This window comes from Chelonia mydas, chromosome 8, assembly GCF_015237465.2.
Source record: "Chelonia mydas isolate rCheMyd1 chromosome 8, rCheMyd1.pri.v2, whole genome shotgun sequence".
In the NCBI taxonomy this organism is placed as follows: domain Eukaryota; kingdom Metazoa; phylum Chordata; order Testudines; family Cheloniidae; genus Chelonia; species Chelonia mydas.
The window spans coordinates 71117801-71144831 of record NC_057854.1 but is presented as its reverse complement, the minus strand read 5'-3'; the positions used below and the strand labels follow the sequence as shown (position 1 = coordinate 71144831).

General features: G+C 39.9%; 1 protein-coding gene across 7 annotated transcripts in view; it reads left to right on the top strand.

Moving 5' to 3' along the window:
* PTBP2 (polypyrimidine tract binding protein 2) overlaps positions 1 to 19796 on the top strand; it is a 117007-nt gene extending 97211 nt beyond the window's left edge. For 4 of the 7 annotated variants that reach the window (XM_043521472.1, XM_037906132.2, XM_043521473.1 and 1 more), the window contains 6 exons: positions 12418 to 12572; positions 14046 to 14079; positions 14499 to 14591; positions 15279 to 15495; positions 15603 to 15680; positions 15841 to 19796. In XM_043521472.1, the coding sequence (XP_043377407.1) occupies positions 12418 to 12572; positions 14046 to 14079; positions 14499 to 14591; positions 15279 to 15495; positions 15603 to 15680; positions 15841 to 15973 (710 nt within the window). In that variant the 3' untranslated portion in view covers positions 15974 to 19796. The remainder of the gene's footprint in view (positions 1 to 12417; positions 12573 to 14045; positions 14080 to 14498; positions 14592 to 15278; positions 15496 to 15602; positions 15681 to 15840) is intronic. The other 3 variants (XM_037906130.2, XM_037906129.2, XM_037906128.2) reach the window with 3 other exon arrangements.
* The last annotated feature ends 7235 nt before the right edge of the window (positions 19797 to 27031 follow it).

The window sequence follows — 27031 nt, the reverse complement described above, 5'->3', positions numbered from 1 at the left end:
GATTGGGACTCAGGACCCTTGAGTTCAGTTCCTGGCTTTGTTGCTGGCCTGCTGAATGACCTTGGGAAAAGACATGTCTCTTTCTTGTGCCTCAGTTTTCCAATCTATAAAATGGGTGTAATGTACAGATTTACTTTGTAAAGCCCTTTGAGATGTACAAGTGAAAAGTGCTATATAAAAGCTAGTCAGTATTATTTATTATTAAGGCTGTCAAGCAATTTAAAAAATCTCGATTAATTGCACAATTAATCGCACTATTAAACAATAATAGAATACCATTTATTTAAATATTTTGGGATGTTTTCTACATATTCAAATATATTGATTTCTTTTACAACACACAATACAAAGTGTACTGTGCTCACTTTATATTTATTTTTTATTACAAATATTTGCACAGTAAAAAACAAAAGAGATAGTATTTTTCAGTTCACGTAATACAAGTACTGTGGTGCATTCTCTTTATCATAAAAGTTGAACTTACAAACACAGAATTATGTGGGGGAAAAAAAACAAAAACACAAAAAACCTGCATTCAAACAAAACCATGTAAAACTTTAGAGCCTACAAGCCCACTCAGTCCTCCTCCTTGTTCAGTTTGTTTACATTTACAGGAGATAATTCTGCCTGCTTCTTATTTACAATGTCACCTGAAAGTGAGAACAGGCATTCGCATGGCAGTGTTGTAGTCGGAGTTGCAAGATATTTATATGCCAGATGCTCTAAAGATTCATATGTCCCTTTATGCTTCAACCACCATTCCAGAGGACGTGTCCTTGCTGATGGCGAGTTCTGCTTGATTATGCGTCAGTCCACATTGCTTTGGATCATTTTCATTTTCATCATCTGAGTCAGATGCCACCTGCAGAAGGTTGATTTTCTTTTTTGGTGGTTTGGGATTCTATAGTTGCCGCATCAGTGTTGCTCTTTTAAGACTTTTGAAAGCATGCTTCACACCTTGTCCCTCTCAGATTTTGGAAGGCACTTCAGATTCTTAAGCTTGGGTCGAGTGCTGTAGCTATCTTTAGAAATCTCACATTGGTACCTTCTTTGCATTTTGTCAAATCTGCAGTGAAAGTGTTCTTAAAATGAACAACATGTGCTGGGTCATCATCCGAGACGGCCATAACACGAAATATATGGCAGAATGCGGGTAAAACGGAGCAGGAGACCTACATTCTCCTCTAAGGAGTTCAGTCACTAAGTAACTAACGTTTGTTTTTTTTAACAAGCATCATCAGCATGGAAGCGTCCCCTGGAATGGTGGCAAAAGCATGAAGGGGCATACGACTGTTTAGCACATCTGGCACATTTTTTAATCGTGATTAATTTTTTGAGTTAATCGCATGAGTTAACTGTAATTAATCGATAGCCCTATTACAAATAAGCAAGGTGCTTTATAGAATATAGAATATATAACAAAGTCCCCATCTGAGGAGCTTACAGTATAAGTATACACATTCAAGTGACTTAAAAATGAAGTGGGTGTTAGGATAGAATAATGATCATGATATTGATTAAATGGCTATGTGTGCAGATTGATGAATAGCATTTTTGTAAAGGTACTTGAGGTTGAAATAGAAAAGGAAGAGAAAATAATAAGAAATTAAAAGATCATTGGAGGTGATGGTAAGATGGGAGGGGGTGAGAAAAAATGGTGAACAGGAATAACTTTAATACTGTACCAATGATCTTGCCTATTTTTTAGTCCTATCTCACTCCTCTTCCTCAATTCTTTTTTAAAAACATTTTGTTGATTGTAGTGGAATCTTGGATGGTTCTTCCTGCTACTGCCTATCTTGAATATCTCAGGAAAAGTCAACTTGGTTAGTAGTCTGTGTGGCTTTTGTCAAGGGGAACATGACAGGCTCTGTTCGCAGAGTAAGTGTTTATAAAAGTGAAGGAATAACTCCACTGGATTTAGCCAGATATAATTATAGCTGCAGTCAAAGCTTTTCCACACTGCTGTACATATGTACCTCAGCTCTGACCTGCAACACTCATGTTAATGTACTCTTGGACCTTTTTTTGTTTCGTTTTTTTGAACAGATAGTAAACTGTGCTACTTTCATATGTACAAGTAGAAGCTAGGGTGAGATCACCAAACTCTGATAGGAAAAATAAGGGCTCAATTCTGACACAATGGCTCATTTTATTACATATTTGAGAATTTATCACAAGATCATTTACTGATTTTACAAGAGAAGTTTTAATTCATAACCACATGTTGAATGTAAGGGTTGAGCCCTAATAGACACTTCTTCAAAAGTTAAATATAGTTTTAGCAGTCTGACTAGCATTAAAGTCCAGGAGTAGAGAATCTAAAACTGTATAAGTGGAAAACCATTGTATCACTCTACATGTGGTTTTATTAGGACACTGACAAGCTGTTTTTTATTTGGGAATATGTGTTTTATTATTTGTATTACACTAGTACCTAGAGTAGGGGTGGGCAAACTTTTTGGCCTGAGGGCCACATCGAGTTTCCGAAATTGTATGGAGGGCCGGTTAGGTGTGGACCAGCTCCCGCCCCCTATCCAACCTCCACCCCCCCACCCCCGCTCTCGCCCCCTGATGGCCCCCCGGGACTCCTGCCCGATCTAACCCCTCTTGTTCCTGTTCCCTGATGTCCCCCCCAGGACCTTTACCCTGACTGCACCCCGCCCCCTATCCACACCCCTGACCACAACCCCGAAGTCCCCTGCCCTCTATCCAAACCCCCCCGCTCCCTGCCGCCTTTCCGCGCTGCCTGGAACACCAGTGGCTGGCGGTGCTACAGCTGCCCCGCCCGGCTGGAGCTAGCCACGCCACTGCGCAGCACAGAGCACCGGGTCAGGCCGCGGCTCTGCAGCTGTGCTGCCCAGAGCATTGCACCAGCAGCGCAGTGAGCTGAGGCTGTGGGGGAGGGGGGACAACAGGGGAGGGGCTGAAGGCTAGCCTCCCGGGCCAGGAGCTCAGGGCTCGGGCAGGAGGGTCCCGCGGGCTGTAGTTTGCACACCTCTGGCCTAGAGGACTGAGATTGAGGTTCCACTGTGCTAGGTATAGTACAAACACATATTAAGACATAATCCTTGCTCCAAACAGGTAATCTGTAAGTATACAAGGCAGACCAAACCCATGGGAAAGCGAAACACAGAGTTATTGAGTTTGTAGAAGGTCACTAAGGAAGTCTGTGGAAAATCTGGGACCTGAACCCAGAACTTGAGTCCTAGTCAAGTAAATTAACCACAAGCCTAGCACTACTTTCATGTTTTTTAGCCTAATATAAACAGTTTCTTTTCTATTTTATAAGATTTTAATTTGTTTAATGATTCTAAGCTCTCTGATAAAAATGTTAGTTTACAAATACTGCTCACTATGCAACATATATGTACACTTAAAAAACATTGATGTGCTGTGCCCAAGTATACTTTTGCAAAAAGAGCTGGTAAGATTGCATCTCTAATAGCAAAAAACAAAAACAACCTCCCCACCCCCAAAATGTGTTATCCATAAATCTAGAAAGATTAAGTGCAAATTCATGAATGCAGGGTCACTGTGCTGAAATATATTAAGATTCGCTCCATATCATGTATACTATTCTGTTGATTAATTACCAGTGTATCATACTACAAATTGATCATGGTTTTTATCAAAATATTTTTACTTGATAATTCAGAATAGCCAGCTGTAAATATCTACAGAACAAGGATCACTTTTTTTTTTCCTTGGATGTGTAATTTCTCTGAACCTTCTAACCGATGAAGTCTCTGTGCTGTATAATCAGTTAGAAACCTGACATCCAAAAAGATAATCCTGGCCCTGGCAGATGATTATTCATTCATATACTGCATTCTCTGCCGCGAAGGAACGAGGTGATCAGAAATCCTTGAGATTTTAAATTGGATATCTTTTTAATGAGCCTTTTATCTTTTGAAAGAAGGAAAATTCATTAATGGACAGAATGGAGTGCTTTCAGGTGAATTGTCAAAAGGAATAGTTGTTCCTTTGGAGTGGCATGTATTTTTTACATGATATGAAAAAAAAAAATACATAGGAAAAATCCTCTATACAGGGAAGACCACTAGCTGTGTTTTGATATGTAAGCAGTTATATCCGATCAATATCAGTGTATTCTATATTCCAAGATACAAACTGGAGTTAAGGTTCATTAGATATAGTAATGTAAGTGTAAAGTATTATAGTGATGTTATAATTATCGTCTATAGAAGTATTACAAACACTGGATATTCAGTTAAGGTTAAAATTTAAAGAAATTCAGATATAGAAACACACTGTAAAGGCATCCAAATAACCTTAACTCTGCCCTGTAATGATGCTGTGCAATAACTGTACGGTTATAACTAATGCATAATAGTGTTTGTGGTCTCAGGTTAGATAAACTGATGTTTAAAGACATTATATATTTTGTTATCAGTATCACTGCAGGGCAGAGTTTCCTAACTGATTTTCATACTTTAACTTTTTGGGGTTTCTTTTAAGGGTAACATTAACTGTAAATATCCTGGGTTTTTAATGCTCGTTTGGGGGGTGATCTGACCATCCCATTAAGTTACTGATATGTACTCTCAACCTTAACTCTAGTTTAACATATTTCTGATTTGGGAATTTCCTTTTTATTTAATTAAAATGTTCATGTATGAACACTAAACAAGAATCCCAAAGAGAATGTTACAATGTGATATTTCTAATGATTTGAAGATGTATATTATAAACCTTCACTTTATTACAACTTTTAGGGCCATTATCTCCTAACTTCCAAGCTCCATATTTCACTTCCATACATACATACCACTTCCTCCTCACTATTGTCCTTCACATTTCTCCGTTCACATCCCCCCTGAGTTCCCCTTCCTAACCTTCCTGTCAAGTCAATATTGTGCAGAGAGTAGTTATTGAAAATAATTTTCATTTTTGCCGTCATCCTGCATAACTTGGTTACTTCAACAAGGACTAAAGAATAATGTTCTGCAGAGAATACCACAAAGAAGTGACTGGATAGGGTGCCATCATCTTCCACGAAGGCAGTTTGGCTTCATTTCTGTTGTTCCCAATAGGAGTTGGTGGCCATTTTGAAAGAGGGAACTGTTCACCTCACTCCATTGAGAATAATAGTAGATAGCAACCGTTTTGAAAGGGCATTTTTTGTGTAATTATCTGTTGTAGAATAGCAGTACCACACTCAAACTTCTGCTGCTGGGGGCAGGGGGGCCTGAGACTGCCCCAGCAGCTGCCAGTGCGACTGGCCCAGGGGCTGCCTGAGCTGCTCAGGCAGCACCCAGGCCAACCGCAGGGGCCGCTGCAAAAGTCACGGAATCCATGACCTCCCTGACAAACTTGGAACCTCACTGATGAGATCGCTAAAAATGATTTCATTGTGATTGCTTATTTTATTTGGAAAAGCTGTCCAGCACGGTTTGGACTGACAACTGCTTACCTACGCAGGCCAGATTTGAATCAGGGGCAATAGGGTGAATTTGTATTCTGTTATCAGTCCCCCACATCATCCAGACTCTAATTTATTCTTACTAAATATTTATTTCCCTTTCTCCTCTAGACTGTGGCTATCTCTTGTGCCAGTTTTACCCAATAAAAGCAAAAATAAGGTGTTTCTTTTATTGATTGATCTAAATCATTAATAGGGACAAATTTCAAGCATTTCATTCTTCGTTTATAGAGATTATTAAAAGATAGTCACCTTTTTAGAAAGAACTTGCTTTTATTTGGAGGGTCCTCCTATAGATTGATTCATTTATCCTGCTCCTTGTTTGAGTTGTAATTCCATTTTATTCCCCAGAAACCTAGATCTTTTTAGATTGAAAAAAAGAATTACTCATAAAAGGCTATGACGTGCTATGTATGTCTCCTGAGACACATGCTTTAATTGTTTCCATCTAAGGGATTCTAAACTTTATAATACAAGCTTTGCTAGTCAGCTCTTGAAGGTGCATGTGTGAGGACACAAGACTTAAGAATGTGGATCTTTAGAGGAAGGGTTCTCAGGACAAATCTTTTTGGTGGCCTCAGAGTGCGGCCACTAACTCTTACTGGTGGCCGCTCAGGCAATTTTTCCTAAAATGCGTTAGGAAGAACAAATAAATATGCATATATACATGTCCAAATCAGTGTAATTTATTTATTGCTAGCTAGTAAGTCTGTTGTGAAAGGTGATATTAACAAACATACAAGTATCACTTTTCACAGCAGCCTTACTTAGCCCTGGCAAGCCGGGGGAGAAATTAAGCCCTAGATGGGGGGGCAGGGGAGGTAGAGGGGGGCAGGGGCAATGGAGAAGGATTGCTGGGGGGCAAGAGAGGCAGCAGTGGGCTGGAGCCTGAAGCCCCGTGGTCGGCGGATGGAGCCTGAAGCCGTGTGGCTGGAGCCTGAAGCCCTGAGCCAGAGCCTGCCGTCCCACTACCTGAGGGCTGAAGCCAATGCCTGAGTCCCGCAACCCCTGGGAAGGTGGGGAACTCACCTGCTGCCTGCTCCTCCAGTGTTGTGCCCCAACAGTCTTTGGGGGGGGCGGGGCAGGGCCGAACCCCTACTGGCGGCCCCAGCAATCAACACCAAGGTGGTGCATCCTGGAGCAACAGGGAGGAGGAGGGACCGCTATTTTTCCCCCCATCCCATCACAGCCCAGGAGGCTGTGGCTACAAGAAAAGCCCCTGGTGGCCGCATGTGGCCCCAGTGGATGCATTTGAGAAACGCTACTTTAGAGGATATAATCTTTGGAGAGCTTCCGCTTCAGGTCCTGGTAAGCTGTTCCTTTGTATTCTGATTTACTATGCTAATTGTTAAGAACATTATAAAAATGCAGTCATCTGTTATTTTTAATATAGTAGTAGTACACGGAAGCCCCAGTCAGGATCAAACCTGTATATTTAAGGTTGGTTAAAGCTTTGTGGAAACACAGAAAAATCATTTCTAATTAGAATCATTGTTATATATCTTTTCTACGAGGGGAAAAGGCCCTTCAGTAGTGGTGGGGAATTTTAATTAGTAAGGACATTTAGATGAATATTGGTAGTTTCACTTTGCTTCTGTTTATTCTTCCATTGAAGGTACTGGTATCTTAATTATTACCTCAGGTACAAATTGATAACACAACAGCATTTTGACATGAACCGATTGATATGCAATAGTAGGAGATACAAAACCAGAAAAGATAAATGTAGCTACATATTATTATATGTTATAAATTGTATGCCTGGATATATAGGGTGCACAGGAATATGTTTTGGTATGTTTAAAATGTTTTCCAGCATAAATTAGGAATGGCTGCCTTGTGCAAATGGCAAAACTAGAAGGTGAGTTATGTGGTTCATCCCAGAAGAAAGCCATTGTGTAGTCTGCACAGGGGATACAAAAATAATATTTTAGGACTGTTTTAAAAAATATTATTGGGACTATTTTTTATCCCTTTACCTGTAAAATATCAGATACTACATTTGTAGCTGTAGAGGGCTCAGAGGGCTCCATTTCTAGCTGTAAAAAACCTCTAAAAAGGGCTGGAAATAGCTTTCCCATGCTTTAAAATGTTATTATTTCAGGACCTTTGAGGACTAGAAGTGGGTGTTAAGTCTCATTGGGAAGCTCTGCTTTCCAGTGGTACAAAGCTACTGTTTCTAGCTCCTGCAGTGATTCTTTAGTGTTGTGGCATTTTCATAGATAAAAATGGCCTATGTTTAAACTGTGCTAGGCTTCTACCACTTCACATGGAAACAGTTGTGCAGTGGGCACATAGTATTGTGCCCCTTTGTCTTGTGCATCTTTACTGAATTTTTACTATGCAGCTAATGTATGCATATGTGACCTTCTTTAACTACACTTCTTGAGCTTACCGAAAACAGACATGAAAAATGGGTATGTACAATATAAAAATCTATTTCTGCATTTTTTTTAATGTCTGAATTAAATTCTTTCAGAATACGTTTCCTAGGGGGACAAGTTTTATACATTGCTCTATTTCCTCTTATTTACATCACAAAAATCCAAAATACTAATATAATTCAAAAGTATACTTAAATCAACTACTGCAATATAGCTAGCAAGGAGAGTAAATGTATCATTTTTATGGCTGTCACAAAAATGTAGTGGCTCTCACAATACAGGGAGTAGTAAAAACTTTTAAAAACAAATTACATATTTGAAGCCCATAGTTCTCCCTGTCACCTCCTCACCCCCTTGGAACTACATTACAAATATCAAATGTTATGACCAAATTACTAGAGCAGGGGTAGGCAACCTATGGCACGTGTGTGTGAACTGATTTTCAGTGGCACTCTCATTGCCCTGGTCCTGGCCACCGGTTCAGGGGGCTCTGCATATTAATTTAATTTTAAATGAAGCTTCTTAAACATTTTAAAAATCTTATTTACTTTGCATACAACAAGAGTTTAGTTTTATATTATAGACTTATAGAAAGAGACCTTCCAAAAACGTTAAAATGTATTACTGGCACGTGAAACCTTAAATTAGAGTGAATAAATGAATAAATGAAGACTTGGTGCACCACTTCTGAAAGGTTGCTGACCCCTGTACTAGAGGAATTACTTAGTTTTTGATTAACAAATGGTCTCTCCTGAAATTTCATCCAACTTATACAACAATTGATCCTAACAATCAGTCTTTTCAAGATAAAAAATAACATTTTATTATAATTAAACTTTTTTCTGAAATAAGATTTATTTAAGAATTGGTTGTGCGTACTTTTTTTCTTTAAAATACAGTTTTGATACTGTTTTTGAGGAGACAGAAAGTAGCATTATGGGATTCCAAGTGTGCATCAATGTGACTTCCAGAACACATTTTTTCATCTTGTAAGCAAATAGATATTTTTTTTTCTGTCTGCTCTACAAACTTTTATGAAAGTTATGTTCTTTCTGGTTTGTAGCTTTGGGGGATGAGGGGTTCACCTTATCTTCTTCCATGGGATATGTGAAAAACTGGAGGTATTGAATAGTGTTCAATATTTTGGATATATTTTCATTTTTTCACTTATCTCAGCCTCTTTATTGGCTGGTTCTGTTGCTCTAATACTGTGCCTGATATCTGTGCATTTCTTCTGTGATATAACAGCAGAACATAGCTATTTAAGGGGAAATCAGTTAATTGCCAGATGCCTCTCTGCCCTTTACTATTTGAAATATTCAGGGCACAACTTTAATTATGACTTTTGGAAAACTTCGGCACATCATTTTTACATCTAACTTACTTTTCTGTTGTTTATTGATACATTTGTATGTAGCAGTATAAATTTTCATGGAGGTCAACTGTGGAAAAGAAAGTGAAAAGTGGATTTTGAGGAATATAGGAATTGCCATGCTGAACTACCATTGGGCTGTCTAATCCCATATACTTTCTCTGACAGCGACCAGTACTACATTTCAATGGAAGATTATAGACAGCTCTCATTATGGACAATTATACAATATTGTGTCCATTGGGAAGTTTTTTCCTAACCCCCAGATAGCTAGTGATTGGCTTATATCCTGAAGCTTGATTGTCCATTTACACATATTTAGCCTCTCTAATATAACTGGATGTTCTTATTCATAAAAATGTCTAATCCCTTGTTGAATCCCACTAAACTCTACGCATTGTGCTAAAAACCAGAGCATTCTTATTGTCTTTAAACGTGTTGCCCTTTCATTTTATTAGATGCCTCCTTCCCCTTTTTCTTGAGTTACAAGAGGGACTAAATAGGAGTGCCTAGTTAACCTTCTCAGTAGCGTTCATTATTTTGTATACCTGTGTTATGACACTATAGACCAGCGGTTCCCAAACTTGTTCCGCCTCTTGTGCAGGGAAGGCCCCTGGCGGGCCGGGCCGGTTTGTTTACCTGCCGTGTCCACAGGTTCGGCCGATCGCAGCTCCCAGTGGCTGCGGTTCGCTGCTCCAGGCCAATGCGAGCTGCTGGAAGCGGCAGCCAGTGCATAAACAAACCGGCCCGGCCCACCAGGGGCTTTCCCTGCACAAGCGGCGGAACAAGTTTGGGAACCACTGCTTTAGACAAATACCTTTTTAAAACTCTCTTTTCTTTTGAAAATCCTTTCACATCATTAATTTTAATTGCCCTTCTTTCAACCCTTCTGTATCTCTTTTGACATGGAATGACCAGAACTGAACATGTTTTTTAAAGGAGAATATAACTTGGATTTATGTAATGCCATAAAAATATTTTCAGAATTAATCTCTATCCCTAACATGGTTTTTGTTGTTTTGTTTTACCATTACTGCATAATAGTTACTGGCTATCCCACTCTGTCACAATAAATTAATATTATATACTTAGCTAGTCCTTTTGTCCAGCACAGTAAAATCTCAATGTGTTAATTATTTATCTCCCATAAATTCCCCCCTGTAAAAGAAACATGATTAATGAGGTGGAGCATGGAAATTTTACTTACTTTGTGTGAAATAAACTTTGTAACCACACTTATTTTACACCTCCGCATTTTTCTTCCTGCTACAATATCTATTTTTAGTAGTGTTGGGAATATTTTATTTTTTATTGACGAGTACGGTCACAATTAGCTGCTCAGTATTTACTCACTATCTGAGACTGGAGAATTCTTTTGCCTTTCCCTTATTTTTATTTTTAAACAAAATTAACTCACTTGTGAGGAAGAAGGGAGAAAACTCAATTCTCATCTACAAAGCAAAGATTTCTATTTAGATGCGTTAGTGGGCCCAACTGGTCAAGGTTACTGTGTTAAATTTTTATTTAGTATCATCATCTAGGCATCAGAAGACTACATTGTGAAATCTGCAAGGCCTAGTGCAGTAGTGGCAAATAACATGCAGTAGAACAAAGTAATAATTTGAACAATTATGATTTTTGTGCTAGTCTTTTCATTTTATTTGTTGGAGACTAAATAAAATGTACTTGTACAAATAAAACTAGCACATCTAATTTACCTGTAAAAGGTAGTGCAGGCATAGCACAGGGGCACACTCCTTCCCCACCATCCTGTGAAGTTGTATCCTCGGGTGACAGTATGCTCACTATGTACCCAAGGGATTCCACTGGGAAAACCCATCATAAATTAATAGTATCCCTGTACAATGCCGTAGCTGCTTTGGAGGGGAGGAGCTGTAGTGCAGGTGGCCAATGGCAGTTGAATTCCTGAATGAACATTCTTAGGAGGCAGAGAGGCTAGGGAAGATTACCACTATGGAGCTATGTCCCTGGACTGAATATTCCTATGTCTTCATGGCTGGAACTCCTCCTCCTCCCCCCCCCCCCCCCCCCCCCCCCCCCCCACTGAGCCTAACGCGATGGGTAATATGCAGGCTACTCTATTTGCCTTGCTTTGCAAGGTTGTAACCTAGCCTAAAGCATCAAGTTGAAGTGAAGAAAGTAACTAATACCAAAGGGTAATATAAAGGAAATATAATGGTGAAGACAACTTGCATTAATATTTAGTTTCACAGACTTGACTGGTGTATTCAGGCAACAAGATTAATTAAACATCAAAAAGATTTCTTCAGATCATTTTGATAAGAAGATAAAAACAGCCATACTTGGTCAGACCAAAAGTCCATCTAGCCCAGTATCCTGTCTTCCAACAGTGGCCAATACCAGGTGCTTCTGAGGGAATGAACAGAACAGGTAATCATGAAGTGATCCATCCCTTCTCGCCCATTCCCAGCTTCTGGCAAACAGAGGCTAGGGATACCATCCCTGCCCAACCTGGCTAATAGCCATTGATGGCCCTATCCTCCCTGAATTTATCTAGTTCTTTTTTGAACCCTGTTATAGTCTTGGTCTTCACAACATCCTCTGGGAAAGAGTTCCACAGGTTGGCTCTGCGCTGTGTGAAGAAATACTTCCTTTTGTTTGTTTTAACCCTGCTGCCTGTTCATTTCATTTGATGACCCCTATTTCTTGTGTTATGAGAAGGAGTAAATAACACTTCCTTATTTACTTTCTCCATACCAGTCATGATTTTATAGACCTCAATCATATCTCCCTTTAGTCATCTCTTTTCCAAGCTGAAAAGTCCCAGTCTTATTAATCTCTCCTCATACAGAAGTCGTTCCATACCCTAATAATTTTCGTTGCCCTTTTCTGAACCTTTTCTAAACCAGATACTGTAGATATTATTAGGGAGGATTTTTGCTTTAATCTAGGAAAAAAGAGCAATGTGTGTGGTTCATAAGAACTGCATTTGATTGAAAACAAAATGGTCTTTAGAAAAGTGAAGTGGCGTAAGAAGTGCTTTGAAGCAAGAAAAATAGCGAGAACCCTGGTTTTTCTCCTGATATTTATTACTGATCCATTTCACTAAGCGTTGGAAAATACGAATCGTGGAATGAATTCTTTTGTGTAAACAATAGTGTTTGTACTTCTGATTTAGATATTTTTAAACGACTTGTGTGTATTTCGTAAAATATGCTTTATTTTAAAATTAGGGCTTCCTGTTGCAGCTGTTCCAGGAGCGCTGAGTCCTTTGGCTATTCCGAATGCTGCTGCTGCAGCAGCTGCTGCTGCTGCAGGCCGAGTGGGTATGCCTGGAGTCTCAGCTGGTGGCAATACAGTCCTCCTGGTTAGCAATTTAAATGAAGAGGTCAGTGAAACCATTAACTCTTTTTTTATTCCTTATTTTTTAATCACACTTCATTTGTGAATGTTTTCATTTTTTTGCACTTGCCTCTATTTTCACTTGCATACTTTAAGATCAAAGTATTTTTTCTTGTTTTTTGTATGTCTAAATTAATTTTGAAACTATAAACTTTATATTTTTTTCTATTATAGTTAAATATTTTTGTTTTCCTAGGTAGCTAACAACTTAAAATATCCTTTGATATTTGGCTACCTATTTTTCCTAAGAAAAATATGGTAAATACTGCATGTTTTTGGTTTTCAATTTGTAATTTAAATATTTTCACAAAAACAACAAAATGTATTCTAACTTGTAGATTATATTTTATGTAAAGTAGAATTGTGTTTTTCTTTTCTAATTATTTGCTGCTTCATTTCATGCTTATGTGTCACTGCATTTTTAAAATCTTAATTTATGTGAACTGCTCTAACACGTTTTTCTTTGAAGGTTCTCCCAAAGATCTTGACGAGGCACTCTTCCAGTCTCTCTTAGTAATTTTTTCTTTGCAGTTATTATTCATTTGTCTTCAAAAACATTTTTCACCTTAATACTGTTACCTTTCTTGCTAACTCTAAAATCTAAGGGGGTTTATTTAGTTTTGCATTTTTACTGTCTTGTACAATTTTTTAATTGCTGTGAAAGCTGGTATGAAATGTGGGAAGTTTGATGTAGCAGTTTGTCTAGTTGGAATACTTGTTTCATTTTTAACTGGCCTCTGTTAATATGATTCATGAAGCTTATTTGTCATTTGTTACTATTTTGTCATCCACAGTCTTGCATGTTAAAATGTTTGGATCAGAGTGCCATTTTGAAAGTTTTTTGCCGGCATTTCATACCCAGCCATGCTTATGCACTTGAAGTTCAAAGTTTAAAATTTCTATTGCATGCTTTTTTTTTCATGTTGAGATGAAATGCTGTAATTTATTCTTTGATATGGATGTACTTTACCCATATTTGTCTTGGGTGACAACATTTTACTCAGTTTTTTCCTTGTACAGTACATAAACCAACCATTTTCTGACCAAATTCCTGCATTTCCTATGTACTGACCTATATTTTATTTTTTTTTTGTTCCCCACTTCCTTTTTTTCTTCTGCATTGCTGTTTCCCTTCCCCATTTCATCCTTCTCCTTTTGTGTTCACCTTCCCTTTCCTTGTCTTTCCTCAAATTCCCATGCCCTCCCCCGTCTTATCCTTTATTTTCCTTATCCTTGTCTACGTTCCCTGTCTTCATTCCCTATGTTCATGCTTCTGTGCTTGAACAAAATGTGTTCCTCGGACCAACTTGCCCCAATTAACCGCCTTGAACCATGATCCATGACCACCTCACCATTCTGCGGGAACCACCCTTCGTTATGGATGATCTGTTCATCTCCGCTCTTCCTCGACTCTTCTCTCTTCTTGTCTTACGCTGCTTGCTCTTCTCTCCTTCTAAAGATGGTTACGCCCCAAAGTCTGTTTACCCTCTTCGGTATGTTATTGTTAGCACTATACTTTTATTATTGATTTAATTTTTGTTTCACCTTAATTCTTATTTTTAGCTAGCACTTTTGGCTTAAAGTTGAATAGTAAATCTTTTGCTATTTTTCTTTTGCTGTTTAAAAACTCTCCATAGACACAAGATTTTCTTTTAATGCATGCTAATATATTTTGCATGGTCTTTAATTTAATATCATTCACATAGCTTTTGAGGGTTTATCAAAAATTTATTCTTTTCAAAATTCACTATTCAAAATCTTGATCTTCTTTATTCATTTGTGTGAATGTTGAGATTGAGTGGGTGATCTTGTTGATGTCTGAATGTTTCATTGATATGTCAAAATGTGCTGTTTAGTTGATTAGACTTAAAATTAATTATTCTTTTGGATTACCTCTCTGACTCTAAAAAAGGTGTTTATGGGGATGTGCAGCGTGTGAAGATTTTATACAATAAGAAAGACAGTGCTCTTATACAGATGGCAGATGGGAACCAGTCACAGCTGGGTAAGATTAGATTAATTTATGCCTCATTTAAATCTGTACATTTAAGTATTTGAAATAATATTGTGGAAATTCAAATGAACATGTTCATATATGTCAGTCTACTCTTATTCTAGTTTTTCTCAGATCCCAGACTATCCATGAGACATGAAAACTTATTACATCAAGTCGTTCTGTATTCCAAAAATCGTATGTTTATGTGCTGCTTTATGTGAACAGAATAATAGTGTTGGAGGAGGAGAAAGAAGTTTAATTTATTTTTTGAACTAAACATTAACTCCAAATTCTAATCTAACCCTGTGGACATCAGTCTGCTACTACACTGGCCATATCAGCACAATAGCACATGCAAAAATACCACAATTAAATCAGAGAAAATAAGTTTGAGCATAATACTAGGTAGTGGTGTGTATGTTGGTTAGTGTCATGGTGGGCTTTTTCACCTGGAATAACTTATTTGGACCATTCAAATAACAGAATAAAATAGGGTTGTGTTTCCATGTTTGTTTTACTGAATACATGGCTAAACATAGCAGTGCAGTTTTGAAAACTTTACAAACTAACTTTGAAATTGAATTATTTTTCTAGCTTGCAGTGTTGGCTGAAATCACTGATTTAATGAGAAAGTATATGCCATCCTTGCAGGGTGTTGAAATGTAGCACTGAATTTAATAAACTTGTCTTTTTCAGCCATGAGTCATCTTAATGGACAAAAAATGTATGGGAAGATTATTCGAGTTACCCTTTCCAAGCATCAGACAGTACAGCTACCTCGAGAGGGACTTGATGACCAAGGGCTAACTAAAGATTTTGGTAATTCACCCTTGCATCGCTTCAAGAAACCTGGCTCAAAAAATTTTCAGAATATATTCCCTCCATCTGCAACTCTTCACTTGTCTAATATTCCGTAAGTGTTGTATGACAATAAGCCGGTGGGATTCACATAAGCCATAAAATACTAGATCCACTGATAATTAATTCTTATATGTGTGTTTTTGTTTTTCATTTTTCTAGACCATCAGTAGCAGAAGATGATCTGCGCACACTGTTTGCTAACACTGGAGGCACTGTGAAAGCATTTAAATTTTTTCAGTAAGCACGTTTTCCTTGAATCCCTATGTTTTGAACAAAAGATTGACTTCATATGTTTTAACAGAATGTCTTGAAAAAATACTCTTCTGGAGAGGGAAGAAAGGTTTTTAGGCCCTTATTTAGTATTGGTTGAGTTCCTAATGTTGTTGTTTTGTTTCAGAAGAGATCACAAGATGGCACTTCTTCAGATGTCAACAGTGGAAGAAGCTATTCAGGCTTTGATTGATCTGCATAATTACAATCTTGGAGAAAATCACCATCTGAGAGTTTCTTTCTCGAAATCAACAATTTAAAATGGGAGATAAAAAATGAAGGTGTATCGCATTGTTCAGTGTCGTCACCTATTGACTGTTCAGGAGAGTGGGGACCAGAGTTTGACTTCTGTCTTTCATGCTGTTATCATTCCTTGGTTGTTTTTAAAAAAAAAAAACATTCATAAGAAAAGAAAAGCAGTGATATTAAACTGTTGGTTTTTCATCTGTTTAGAGAAACATCATTTTGTTTAAAAGGGTTTCAAGTTAAGCCCACAGTTTTTCAAGTTAGTTGACATACGTGCCTTAAAAAGGAAAACTACTTGTTGCTAGAATTGCATTTGCTAGTAAAATGAATTTGGTTGGCTGGGGCACAGTGTTACATGAGAATTAAAATATATTTAGGCAGGGGTGTGTAAAAAGGTTAAGGTTTTTGTTTCTCCTGCTTGGAACTCTTTTATTACTTATTGGGTTGTCACGTACCTTTCTTTTTAATCAGATAAGATACATTACTTTGAAAGATTAAAACACAGCATATTTTATTTCTGCTACTTTAACTTTTTTTTGTAAATGGCCTTCTGTATTTCATGATTCTGGTCTAGATTCAGTTATGAATGTAGGCATTAGAGAAAATGAACACGGTACAGAATATTAATTTCTTAAAGGAGAAAAAAGTGATTTCTGTGATTTTTTTTTTTTTTTTTTTGAGCCCTATGTGGAAAGCATTGTGGAATCTTAACCTTTTTGTACACACTCTTGTGGGACGTATCATATAAATGTCAGCACTAAGTAATGTCTTGTTTGTGGTTGAATATTTTTCGTAGATGTTTTTGAAGTTGACATGACTTATGTGCATTTAAATATATATTGCCATCTTTAGTTTGTAACTAAGATTTGGAATATGGTTGTGGATTTCTGAGCATGTGCAGACTGGTCTAGCTAGTTCAGGAACTGGTGCATGTATTTTTCAAAGATGAAGAAAGTGTACTGCGAACACTTGCAGGAAGGTTAATTTTGTGGCAGTTTTTTAAAACTGACAACCAGGTGGGACCAAAGTTTATGTGCCTTTAGTCTTAATTTACCTTGCATTGTAATATTCAGTTTTAATAAATCTCTTCAAAATATTTTGTATTAGAAATCGATCTGACTTTACTATAAACATGGCTCAGAATCTACAGATCAAATTAATTTGACAACAGTTCTTCTGTCAATCTGAACTGTTTAATCTGATTCTGTTTAAATGACCAATACTTTTTGAAATTGATGTACTTAGTTTCAAGATTCATAGATTCTGTTATCTATGTAGAAAAAGGTCATGTATATTTTCTATTAGTTAAGTTTTTACATCTTTAGAAATGTAAAATTCAGTATAGTTTGAAAGCGGCACAATTAAAAATTAATTTTCTAACAAAGTTGGGAGGTTTGACAGTCGTTTAATTTCATTTTGTGTGTACTCTGCTTACCTCTGTAGCATGCTCAATAAACACTTCTGTAGCTCTGTATTCACCTTTTCTGTCTTTCTCTGCTGCCTTTTCTCTCTTCTCTTCTTTGTTTTCCACTCCCACTGTGCTTCTGAATTCATGTTTATTCTGTGCCAGGGTGGGAAAAGAATAATCATAGTAATAATTTTACAAATGTATGGCTTTATACCATAAGTAAATCTGATGCTGTGAAAATACATCAGCTCCTTATATTTAGAAAGACAGTAACTGCTTTGGAGGAGTACATGTATATTACACATTTCCCACCCTGTTATAACCTACTACTTTTGAGGACAACTTTTATTGTGGTTTGTTAGTGCCTCTTTTTCTCTCTCTTTTCTGTTTTAAGGAGATTTATGCACTAATAGATCTCTCAGGTTTGCCATGCTGTCTTGCTGCAATTTCATCTTCCATCTTTTGTGTCTGTTAAAGATTTTCTACTAATCATAAAATATTCTCATAGGTTAAAAAAAAAAAAAAAAAAAAAACCCCAAAGTGACCAAGTTGCTAAAGCAAATATTAGAACAGTGGACCATATTATAGATGTTGATTTTTTTTTCCCACCTGTTCTGAAAAAACATTCAACAAAATTCTTTTGACAAGTTAGTTTCTACACATTTATTTTAAATTGATTTTCTTCTGCATAATAAATGTTAATTTTTCTAGGTTAAAAATAACTTAACACATAGTCCCATTGAAAGAATAACTGTATAATTCTGAAGTTCTGTATTGGTAAAAGCTATCAAGGTTCAAAACATTTTTTTTGTCACTTCTTCCATACAGGTGCTGTAGGTTTATTAATGTCAGATTACTTTGTGACCTGGTGTCTGTTCTTTAGGATTGCTGTATAATCAGTAACTATCTGTCAAATAGTTAAAGGTTACCACATAACCTAGTAGTGTTGCATTAGTCTCCACTATACTAAATAAAAATGCATTGCATTGAAATCTGCTCGGTCAGGAACATGCCCTAAGTATGGCTCTGAAGTTATGCTTCAGATATTGCAATCATCACTGAGACTGAACTACAAATAAAATGATTTCAACTCTGTCTGAAGCTTTGTGAACCAATTTAAAGCTTTGTATATTACAAAGTCTAATTTACAAGCCTGTTGTAGACTAAAAGTCTTTCACTTGTAACAGCATGATGTCCCCTTTATTTTTAAAAGCAGAATTTTAATGAATTAGTTTGACAGCATCCAGAACTAATAAGTAATGAGACTAAATTTGTCTTCTGAATGCATGGTAAAATGTGCTCAACTGTATCTGAGGAGAAATAGAGTTGAAAGTTACCATTCCTAGTATTCAGCTCTTGCTGAACTATTTATACTTTGAACCATCTGTATCAGATAGCAGTACAGTGAAAGTTGTGTGTATAATGTAGAAATAACTTTACGATACATGCATCTGGTGAGATGTTTACAAATTTAGGGGTGTTTTTATTTGTTGGATTGAACATTTCCAAACCTGTTACTCTAAGAATAGGTAGCTATAATTATTTTCTCAGGTTGTTAAGTTCTGTTTCAAAAACTCAAGCAGAAATTCTATTTGTTATAAACCCATTAACACACATTATGAGGCTGTTTATATACATTTAAATTAAAAAATGATGGTCTTATAACTGCCATAAAGGTGTCGTCTATAAACTCAATGAAGAAAATCACTGTTCAGTTCTTGACTAACTTGAATTCTCTAATAGATGTGATAGACAATTACAAGGTTATTAATTATAGAAATATGGTTACAATTTCTGTAATTGGGAAGATTATAATGATCAAAACAACTCTTTACTGCATTATGCAAAAAAAAACCAAAAAATAAAACTGGCCTACTGTGAAGAGTGAAAAGTAAAGATATTTGTTTAGATAATGCAAAGATTAAATGTCCTAATTGCTGGAAGAACTGCTAGAAGACTGAGCTGACATTATCTTTCTTACGTTATTATCTAAATTATATAAAATGTTGATCATTTGAAAAATCAACATTCATATTTTTAAGATGTAAATTATTCTTAACACACAAAGAGGTCTGAATAACTTTTTAGCATAAAAATAATGCAGTACCCACGTAAGCTACCTTATTGGAACTTTCCAGTTCCATAGGCATCTTTGATATTTTAAAATACAGAGATCTTTGCTTTGGAATATCAGCTTTAAAATAGCTGTAGCATGTTTCTTTTATGCAAAAAAGTCGTTTTAGGTAAAATGCTGATATCTCCATCATTTGGAGAGGAAGCTAGATTAATTTGCCAAACAACATTGGACAGATGGGTCCAAAAGCGGTTTTTTATTTGTCCGGTAGTGCAAATACTATGCATTTATGTATGAATTAAAAAAAAATATGGCAAACTTACTCCCTTTAAATAAAGGTTTTCAGCATTCTTAAGTGATGTTATTTACTCTGATTTTAAAATGTGTACTACTAACACGTACCTTCGCTCTTCAGGGGAAGTGACTGATCTCACTTGTTTTGTAAATTACCATGTAAATTTATGCTGCTATATAGTTTTTTAAGATTAAAAATCTTAAATTTAAGATTTAACTATTTGGCTACAGACATTACAATGTTACATTGCAAACCTGCACTAGTTTAAGAAATAAAGAAAAAACTCTTCTCGTTCTTTTTCTGAATGAACCATCTAGATACAAATTTCTTTAAATAATGAGGATCTAAAAGTCATAAATCCCACGTTGAAGTACAGATCTGTGAGAAGTGGCCACAAATGTATAACCAGCCATTTGAAAAAGGAACTCTTGGTCATCAGTTCCAGCAGCTGCCCAAATGGTGAATCTCCTGGATAAAAGAGGGGTGAATTTTCTCAATAACAGAACCCTATCCTCCCATTAATTTTGCCTTGCCCTTTAGGGCTTTTGCCCAATTTAGCATACCTCTCTTTGTTATTGTCCAGGGACTGGGGAAAGAGGACATTGAGCCATATGACCTTAATGAACATGAGACAGAGCTGTGTTTCATCAGCATACTCATTCTGCTGCAGCCTTCCTAAACCCCATGTGAGAGTTTATCCCTTTTTGTCCATCACATGGAGACTGTTATGGCTTCATCCCTAGATGAGTCTGAACACTTGGATGGACTGCTGGTCTCTGGGTACCCAACTCTTCCTGCCGAGAGTGGTTTTTCCTGTGCCAAGAAGGCAGATCCCCTCTCCCTTTTGTGGTTTCAGATTTGTAGTAGATTTGTAATAGTGCTTATTTCACCTTTTGACCTTTAGAGCGGATAATAGTCTTAAGCAGAAGGTTTTCTTCTTCAATGGATATGGTGTGATGGAGGAGTGGCAATGATCATTCAAATCATTTTTGAAGTTAACCATTTTAAAAGAAGCAATCCAGCGTACCTGGAAGATGGCACTCTGGAGGAAAGGGGAGATGCTTTTCTACTGACTAGAAGGGTTCCAAGAATTTTCTGGATAACTTGCTCAATCAGGACTACTTAGATAACCAATTCTCACCATCATCATGACAAATCACTAAGGGACGTGACCTTACAAATTGAGCGCCACCCGGGTCGATCTCTGGCAAGATGTTTAAGGTGCACTGATTGTATATTCAGCTTATATCCATCACTGGCAGTTTTGTCAAGCCAGCAAACCTTTTAGCACCCTTGTGTTTACTGGGTGTGTAGCAGCTTTCCTTGGTACACAGGCTTCAGAATTAGTTTTCCATATTTATAATATGTCCATACCAAGGCTGAAGCAGTGTAGATGGGCTGGTAGTTCCTGGGTTCAGTTTAGAATATCCTAGTTCTTCGAGAGCTTGCTCATGTCCATTCCATTGTAGGTTTGTGTACTCACTCACCACACCACTGGTGCCAGAAGCTTTTCCCTCAGCGGTATCCCTAGGGGACTGGCTCTGGCGCCCTTTGGAGTGGCTCCCCCCACCCTCACTTCCTTCTTACCGCCAGTGATGGTGCTGGAACATCTCTTGCTTTTGCAGGCCTTCTCATTCTTAATCCTTTGAGACAAACCTTTTTTGGTAAATAGTTAAAAGTTGTTAGTAGTTTCCCTTGGTGTAGTTAGTTAGTTTAGTAATGGACGGGACTCAGCCTAGAGACGGGGCATGCCCCGATCCCCAGGCTTCAAACCCTGTGATTGCTGCAAAAAACTGTTGCCCATCAGCGATCCTCATAGTAGCTGTCTGAGGTGCCTGGGCGAGACCCATATCAGTGACAAGTGTCAGATCTGCAAGGGGTTCAAGCCTCGGACAAAGAAGGAGCGAGACATACATCTCCGGATGTTCCTTACGGAGTTGGCGCTAACTGGCACCAGAGCCATCCAGGTCAGACTGTGCTCCTAGTACCGTGGCATTGGTACAAAGCACTACTGTACCATCTTCAGACCATAGCCAATCCCCCTCCTCGGCACCGGCCAGGAGGCAAAGAAAGACTGGGAGGGGATGATCTCCGACATCTCATAAAGGGAAGGAGAGGGCCAGAGGGAAGCAAGGACCTGCAAAGAGAGGCTTCTCACCTCTATACGGGAGTTGGGCCCCAGATAAGGTTGAGTGGGTTAGCCCATCCCGAGATACACCTGCCACCCTGGACATGCCGTCGACGCCCAAGGCCCTGCAGGTGGCGCAGGACATCTTACTGTTACCAGTGCCAGCCACGGCAGTGCCTTGTTCTTAGAGCAAACCTGCCATGGAACCTTTCCAGCAGTCCCCATCTTTGCGACACTACTCTCCTCCTCATGGAGTCCCGCCAGCAGTTGCCAACATGGAGCTGCCAGGCCTTGGACAAAGGGAAGTCAGCCTGAAGGAACCCTCACCAGTCTCCGGACTAAGGGCACCGCTCGCTGGGTTCGACATGCAGGGTGCTGGTGACTTGGCGCAGGCCCATGGAGGTGCGCCCGTCCCTGTGGCCCCGATACCAGGGCCGACCTAGTCACTTCCCAACTGGGTGGCACTGCTCCAGGGACATAAGCCAACGGTCCCAAGAGCCTTGCTGCCAGAGTGCTGGTATGGTTCGTTGTGATCAGGTCCACACTCCCCACGTTGATGACCAACTCTCTCCTGCTCCTGCTTGACGGACCAGCACCATTCAAGAAGTGTGAGGCATCAATCGCTGGGCCATTGTTGCAGATCTACAGAGTGCTGTTGGTCTCCAGGAGCTCGGCACAGGGAGTCATCATCCTCGGACAGATCCCCGTTGCAGCGCTGGCATTGGTGCTGTTGCAACCAGGACGATTGATCGGCACTGTCCTGGTCTCCCATATGTGATTCCTCCTCTTTGGACTCCGGTACCAAGCAGGAGTCCATACCAGCGGACCAGGCCCCTGCACCGGGGGTACCCACTCTACAAGCAGCACTGCCCATTGCATCGTGGCCCCAGGGCCAGTGGCCTGCTCCCTGGTACTCTTGGAACCTTTGGGGGTTCCTGCAGACCTCACAAGGGCTCAGGTAAGCCTCGGGGGCCTCGGATAAACCATCGGCCACAGTCTCCTGCCCGCCCCCTGACGTGGAGAGCTCTGGGGAAAAGACTCCTCAGCTCCACCTGACTCCCATGGAGGAACCAGCTGAGTAGCCTTTGGAGGTGGCAGATCCTCCAGTGCCAGCTTCTTCCTCATCCTCACCTGAGGAGGTGATTACAGGGGCCCCTCATCCAGTCCCTAAGGCCCATCAGGAGCTGCTAAGAAGGATTGCCTTGAACTTGGGTCTTCATGCTGAGGAGCTGGAGGAACCTTCAGACGCCCTATTTGATATCCTTAGCTCGGTGGCCTCTGCCAGGCCGGCTTGTCCTTGCACGACAGGGTGGCAAAGATGACCAGTCCCCTGTGGCAGACCCCCTCATCGCTGCCTCCTATTTCAAAAAGGGCAGAATGCAAGTACTGTGAAGGTTATGAGTACCTTTACATGCACCGTGCCCCAAGCTTCCTGGTGGTCTCCGCTGTTAATGAATGGGAAAGGCAAGGTCAACGAGGTGCCACCCTGAAAACAAAGTCTCAAAGAGGCTCGATATGTTTGGAAGAAAGATTTATTCATCCTCGAGCCTCCAGCTGCAGGTGGCCAACCAGGAGCTGCATGCAGGAGGCCATGCTTGGCCGCTACGATTTTAATATGTTGCGGTCCATGGCCAAGTTTGGGGATTTCCTGCCTGAGGACCCCAAGAAGGGGTTCTACGTGATCCTCGAAGAGGGCAAACCGGTAGTCAAAGCGGCCCTCCAGGCGGCCTCAGACACTGCAGACTGTGCAGCCAGAACCATGGCCTCAGCCATCTCGATGAGGAGGACATCCTGGCTGCAGTTGTTGGGCCTGTTGACGGAAGTCCAACAGTCAATACAGGACCTCCCATTTGATGGCCAAGCTCGGTTTGCTGAACAAACAGACACAAAACTGCACAGACTCAAGGACTCCCGGGTGACACTGAAGACCCTGGGCCTGGCCAGAAAGTGGTTCAAACTGCAAGAGGCCCAGGGCTCTGGGAGCCAACTCAGGTCAGAAGCTGCCCATAAAAAGGGTGGGGGTTACAGACACCAGCAAGGTCACCAGCCAGCATCCTCTGCCCAGCCGAGCTCCACCTGCAACCAACAGGGTGGCAGTTTTGAGCATGTGCCCGAGGGCAACGTACCAGCCTGGATCCTGCTTCTCTGCACTTTTCCAGCCATCTGTCTCCTTTCCTCCCTTCATGGGCCTCTATAACTTTGCACCGCTGGGTCCTCAACCCCATGGTGCAGGGTTATACCCTCCAATTTCTTTCTGTCTCCCTCCCACCCACCCCCTTCCCCTTCCCTCTTCAGGGACCCATCTCATTAGCAACTGCTCACTCAGGAGGTTCAGGGCCTGCTGCAAGTGGAGTAAGTCCCTCAGAAGTACAGGGGCAAGGGATTCTACTCCCGGTACTTTCTAATCCTCTAAGACCCATTCTGGACTTGCAAGACCTCAACAAATATCTTAAGAAGTTGAAGTTCCGCATGGTCTCCCTGGCCTCCATCATCCCTTTCCTGGATGCAGGAGACTGGTACACCGCCCTGGATCTGAAAGATGCGTACTTCCATGTATCAATATTTCAGGGACACAGACGATTCCTGTGCTTCACAGTGGGTCTCGCTCGCTACCAGTTCATGGTGCTCCTGTTTGGTCTGGGTACAGCTCCAAGGGTGTTTACCAAAAATGCCTGGCGGTGGTGATGGCCTACCTCAGGCAGCGAGGTATCCAGGATTACCCGTACCTCAACGACTGCTCATCACGGGCTATTCCAGGTTTCAGGTCCAACACGACATCTGAGTGCTGCAGCTCCCGTGCCGTGCTCTGGGTCTGTTGATAATGAGGAAAAATCAACATTAGTCCCAGTACAAAGGATAGAATTCATCAGAGCAGTCCTCGACTCCATCTGTGCCAGAGCATTTCTGCTGCAGGAGAGATTCAAGACAATGGCAAGTGTCATTGCAAGCATCTCTACATGTCCCCTCACCACGGCCCAGGTTTGCCTCAGGCTGCTGGGCCACATGGCGGCATGCACTTACATCATCCGCGATGCGAGGCTTAGGCTGAAACCCCTCCAGCAGCAGCTCTCAACCCCATCCCCACAAGGTTGCCACAATTCCACCGAAGGTACTTACCTCCCTGCAGTAGTGGACCGATCTGAGGGTGATTCTGGAAGGAGCTCCGTTTGAGAGTCCCTGAAGTATGCAGTTTACACTGAAGCCAACCATCTGTGACAATCTGGTCAATTGTTCTTGTAGCTGAAAAGGCCATTCTTCTATCCTGTGTATTGGTGGCAAATGTAAAATTGGTGCTTGTTACATTTGAATGTTGTCTGAAACAGCTAAAGCAATCTTTGTCAAGCAGATGAAAATCCTGAATGTTGAGATCTGTGCTTTACATAAAGTGGGACTATCCAGGAAGTGATGAGAAGAAAGTTGAGGACTGTATGTTTTTGTTATCAGGCCGTCCAGGTTGCTTCAGCAAGAGGTAGCTATTGTACTTTGACCCAATGTCCAATGGGCATTGCAGGGATGGCTGGTGTTAATGAGCAATTTATCAGTGTCATATTCTGTACCAGCTGTAGGCATCTTACCATCATTGCAGTGTATGGTCCCACCAAAAACAAAGCCAATGATGTGGATACAGATAATTTTTAGCAGCAACTACAGTCAGTCTTTAATGAAACTCCAAAAAAGATGTCGTCATAATCCTGGGCATGTTTAATGTACAGGTTGGAAAGGATAATCACGCCTGGGGGAGTACGTTCGGGAAGCTTGGTACCGGGCAGAAGAAGAGGAATGGACAGCAACTGCTGGAGTTTGCTGCTGCTAGTGACATGGTGATTGCTGACTCACTTGCATCATGCAAAGATTCACAAGCAGACTTGATACAGCCCAGATAATTTCACCAGGACTGTTGATCATGTCCTCATTAACAGTCAGTAATCATGGATGTATAAGTTCACAGAGGTGCTGAACTTCATATTGACTCTTGTTTCCATGAACAAAAGTATGACTTTGATTTCAAAGCCAGCCAGTTAATGGGCAGAAATTAGTCTGAGAAGTGGTGGATTACTCAGTTGTATTTTTCACTTTTAAAAAAGGTATTTACCCCACGCTCACTCTCTCAGCAAATCCAGAGTACCATAGTTGTTCTAGCCCTCAAGTAATTTTTGGATAGCTAAGAAACTGATCACTGGCAGAAAGGGAACTCCGCTCTCTAGAAACTGGAATGATTTAGCATACAATTAACCACTTCATCCAAGATTTGAAGACAACCAAGCATCAGGTGCTGAGAGCAGAGACTTACTGGCAAGGCATGCCAAGTCTTGCAGGCAGAAGAATTTTCTGTCCCTAATTACCCCTCACATTGTTAGGGTTCTTAAATCTGGAGGGGACTGTCTGAGCTAGAGCAAAATGTATGTAGGGAATAAGAATGGCAACTGTCAACATATCGCTTAACTTTCCACACATGGTTAACTCAGTAGACGTGGTGGTAGTCTCTTACTTGTACAGCTGCATAAGATGCCTGCCAGCTAACATGCCATCACTAGTTCTTCATTCATGGCCTTTCTGTCACCAAATTTCCTGAAAATTTTTATTCCCAAACTGTCCTCCATTTTGAATTTAGAAAGCTATACTTCAGCTCTGCTTCCTGTTACCATATAAGGAGATATATCAAATGGTATCCCACAGTGGTCCGCCCTGGGTCCTGTACTGTTCAATATTTTCATTAACAACTTGAATAATGGACTGGAGAATATGCTTATAATAATTGCAGATGACAGCAAGCGGGGAGTGGTTGCAAACACTTTCAAGGACAGTATTGGAATTCAAAACCACTTTAACAAGTTAGAGAATTGGTCTGAAATCAACAAGATGAGATCAAGATAAGTGCAAAGTATTACACTTAGGAAGAAAAAATCAAACTGAGAACTACAAAATGGGGAATAACTAATTAGGCAGTAGTAATGATGAAAAGGATCTGAGGATTATAGTGGATCTCAAATTGAACATGAGAAGACAATATGATATAGTTGCATAAAAGGCTAATATTCTGCTCTACTTGGCACTGGTGAATCCTCAGCTCGAGTACTGTGTCCAGTTCTGGTAGCCACAATTTAGGAAAGACATGGACAAATTGGAAAATGTCCAGATGAGTGCTACAAAAATGATAAAATGTTTA